This window comes from Aplysia californica, unplaced genomic scaffold, assembly GCF_000002075.1.
Source record: "Aplysia californica isolate F4 #8 unplaced genomic scaffold, AplCal3.0 scaffold00403, whole genome shotgun sequence".
NCBI lineage: Eukaryota > Metazoa > Mollusca > Gastropoda > Aplysiida > Aplysiidae > Aplysia > Aplysia californica.
In genome coordinates, this window is record NW_004797673.1 from 534014 (window position 1) to 536500 (window position 2487).

General features: G+C 40.2%; 1 protein-coding gene across 1 annotated transcript in view; it reads right to left on the minus strand.

The window, feature by feature from the left end:
- Positions 1-2254, minus strand: part of LOC101860910 — a gene marked incomplete at its 3' end in the record, with an annotated part of 8436 nt that extends 6182 nt beyond the window's left edge. Inside the window, 1 exon segment of the mRNA XM_005104080.2 lies at positions 2006-2254. Within this exon segment, the coding sequence (XP_005104137.1) occupies positions 2006-2129 (124 nt within the window). The 5' untranslated portion in view covers positions 2130-2254.
- Between the last annotated feature and the right edge of the window lie 233 nt (positions 2255-2487).

Sequence of the window (2487 nt, forward strand, 5' to 3'; positions counted from 1 at the left end):
GGAAGAAGAAGAAGAAGAAGAAGAAGAAGAAGAAGAAGAAGAAGAAGAAGAAGAAGAAGAAGAAGAAGAAGAAGAAGAAGAAGAAGAAGAAGGTTGCCTGACATCACAGGTAAAACTTGCGAAAAAATGGCCGCCAAAGTTAGATGACTTCCAAAGCTGTTGTGTCCTTGAAAACTACAAGTTTACATTATCTGTGTTTTTGGCCAACGGTTTTTTTTCGTTAGATTCATGCAGTAATGTGATTTATTTTGAATTGACATAAAGATATTGGGTACCCCCCCCCCCCTTCCACCAACGGAAAACAAAATCAGTAAAAATTGCCCAACGTGCAAACAAGTGTGCAGGTTTCTTCGGTTTCATTATTAAATATTGACGAGCACCAGATTTCACAACGATGCCACACAAATCATACACACTCATTCATAGGTCTACATCTATAGAAGTTAAATAACTTTGAACATCATTTCTGCTATGGCTAACTAGCACTAAGTCAGAGATTGTATCACTGCACAAAGACACGGAATTGCATGTCACGACAGGGTGGAATCAGGTCCTAGGAAATTTGGGGACATGTAGAGTTATTGATATCATTTTAAAGCTTGTTCATTTGTCTATCTTTGATTTAAAAAACCCACCCATCTAACTTTAATAAAAGTCGAGGCATTTGCTACTGAGGGAGGTGGGGATCACCTTGTTTCAGCTGTAAAATTAGCAAGAAATTAGCTTTTGAAGTTTGGTGACTTCCAAAGCTTGAGTGTCTTTGGAAACTGAACATAGAATGTTTTGCCTGTCGTCAACTTTTATCAAAAAAATCAACACAGAAATTAGTGTTTTAAATGGAGGGAAAATGGGTTTAGCCAAAATAGAAAAAAATCATACAAATTGCCAAGCCGTCGGATAAATTAATTGCCTTCACAATCCGTGAATAAAAGTGGAAAAGCTCATAGAACATGCTGCAGAGCGTTTATTTATGGCCTCTCTACACTGTAGTATAGTTATATTTTTCTTAAATGTGGGTGTTTTCGGGTTCCTATCTATATAATTAAGATCATTTAGAAGACGGGCTTCCGTCTCTGCCTTTCAGGTCAACCCGGGCTGAGAGGAATACACCATCCCGGCAGAAAGACTGAGATGCTCGATAAGAATTTCTCCCCACTCGGGAACCAATCTCACGTTTCCTGTGTGTAATAGCGTAACACCTAAACTCCACACCACAGACATATGTACACTGTCTAGGACTCAGGTCCACATGTTAGGCATTGTGATAAAATCATGGCGCTTGTCAAAATAATGAAATCCAAGAAATCGGCATTTTTCTGGAGTTTTGCCAATTATTTTTCGAATTTTCTTTTTTTCCTTTTATTTATTTATTTATTTATTTTTTTGCTCTCCACCTATCATGTCCATTTGAAAACTCATTTCGGTGTTAATTTTTCCGCAAAAAAAGTTAATTAAAATTTTTAAAAACCCGACATTTTCAGTTGTCAAGGACTCTAAATCTTTAGAAGTCACCGAATTTGGATGGCCATTTTCTCGCTAATAGTACTTCTGAAACCAAGTGGCCCCCACCTCTTTTAATCGAATATAGTCGGCCGAACCCGTTAAGACGGTGGGTCTGGTCTGACAGACGGTGTCGGGCGTTAATATTAGTGCTGGGCGGCTAGGTTCCCGATTATTGAAAGCTAGTAATCGCAGGAATCGACTCCGAACCCAATTACTTACTTTCTAAAGATGCGACTTCTTCCGATGGGTATCTGGTTGGGCCCTAACATTCTCAGGATTTAGGATAACCTTGATTTCAAAACACTACGAAGAATCAACTTTTATTTTTCAAAAACAAATTCTAAAAAAAAAAGATGTTAATGATCAAAGTTACTGGAAACAGTTGGATTACATAAAAAGGAGTCGGAACTTTTCTTTCGCAACATTCATCGTGGGAATCGGTTCCGGAATCGCTTCTCCGCCCAGCTCTAGTTAATATGGTTCCACCCAAAAAGAAACTGACCTTCGGATGTCGGGCCAGGCCCTTGTGTTCCTCCGTGTGTTGTTGTTGACATAGGGTCTAATGAGCTCGGGGCAACTGGTACATTAGGGCTTGTCACAGCATCTGTGCTTGTGGGTCTTTTCATTGCTGTTGCTCTTGATTGTGGTGGTAGTATTGTTGCTTCGGTAGTTGTGGTAGTGGGTGTACTAGTCGTGGGTGTTGTGGTGGTCTCGGTTGTTGTTGTTGAGGTCGTTGGTGTGGTCGTCTTTGTTGTTGTTGCTGTCGTTGTTGTTGTTGGAGATGGTGTGGTTGTTGGTGTTGTTGTTGTTGTTGTTGGAGTTGGTGTAGTTGTTGTCGTTGTGGTGGTGGTGGGGGTGGTGGTGGTGGTTGTGGTGGTAGTCGTAATGATTCGATCTGACGGAAGCGCAGAGGTTGAGCATGAGATGTTGAGCCCAGACTCCAAATCTAAATTGGATGAAAAACCTTTTTAAAGTTACACATGT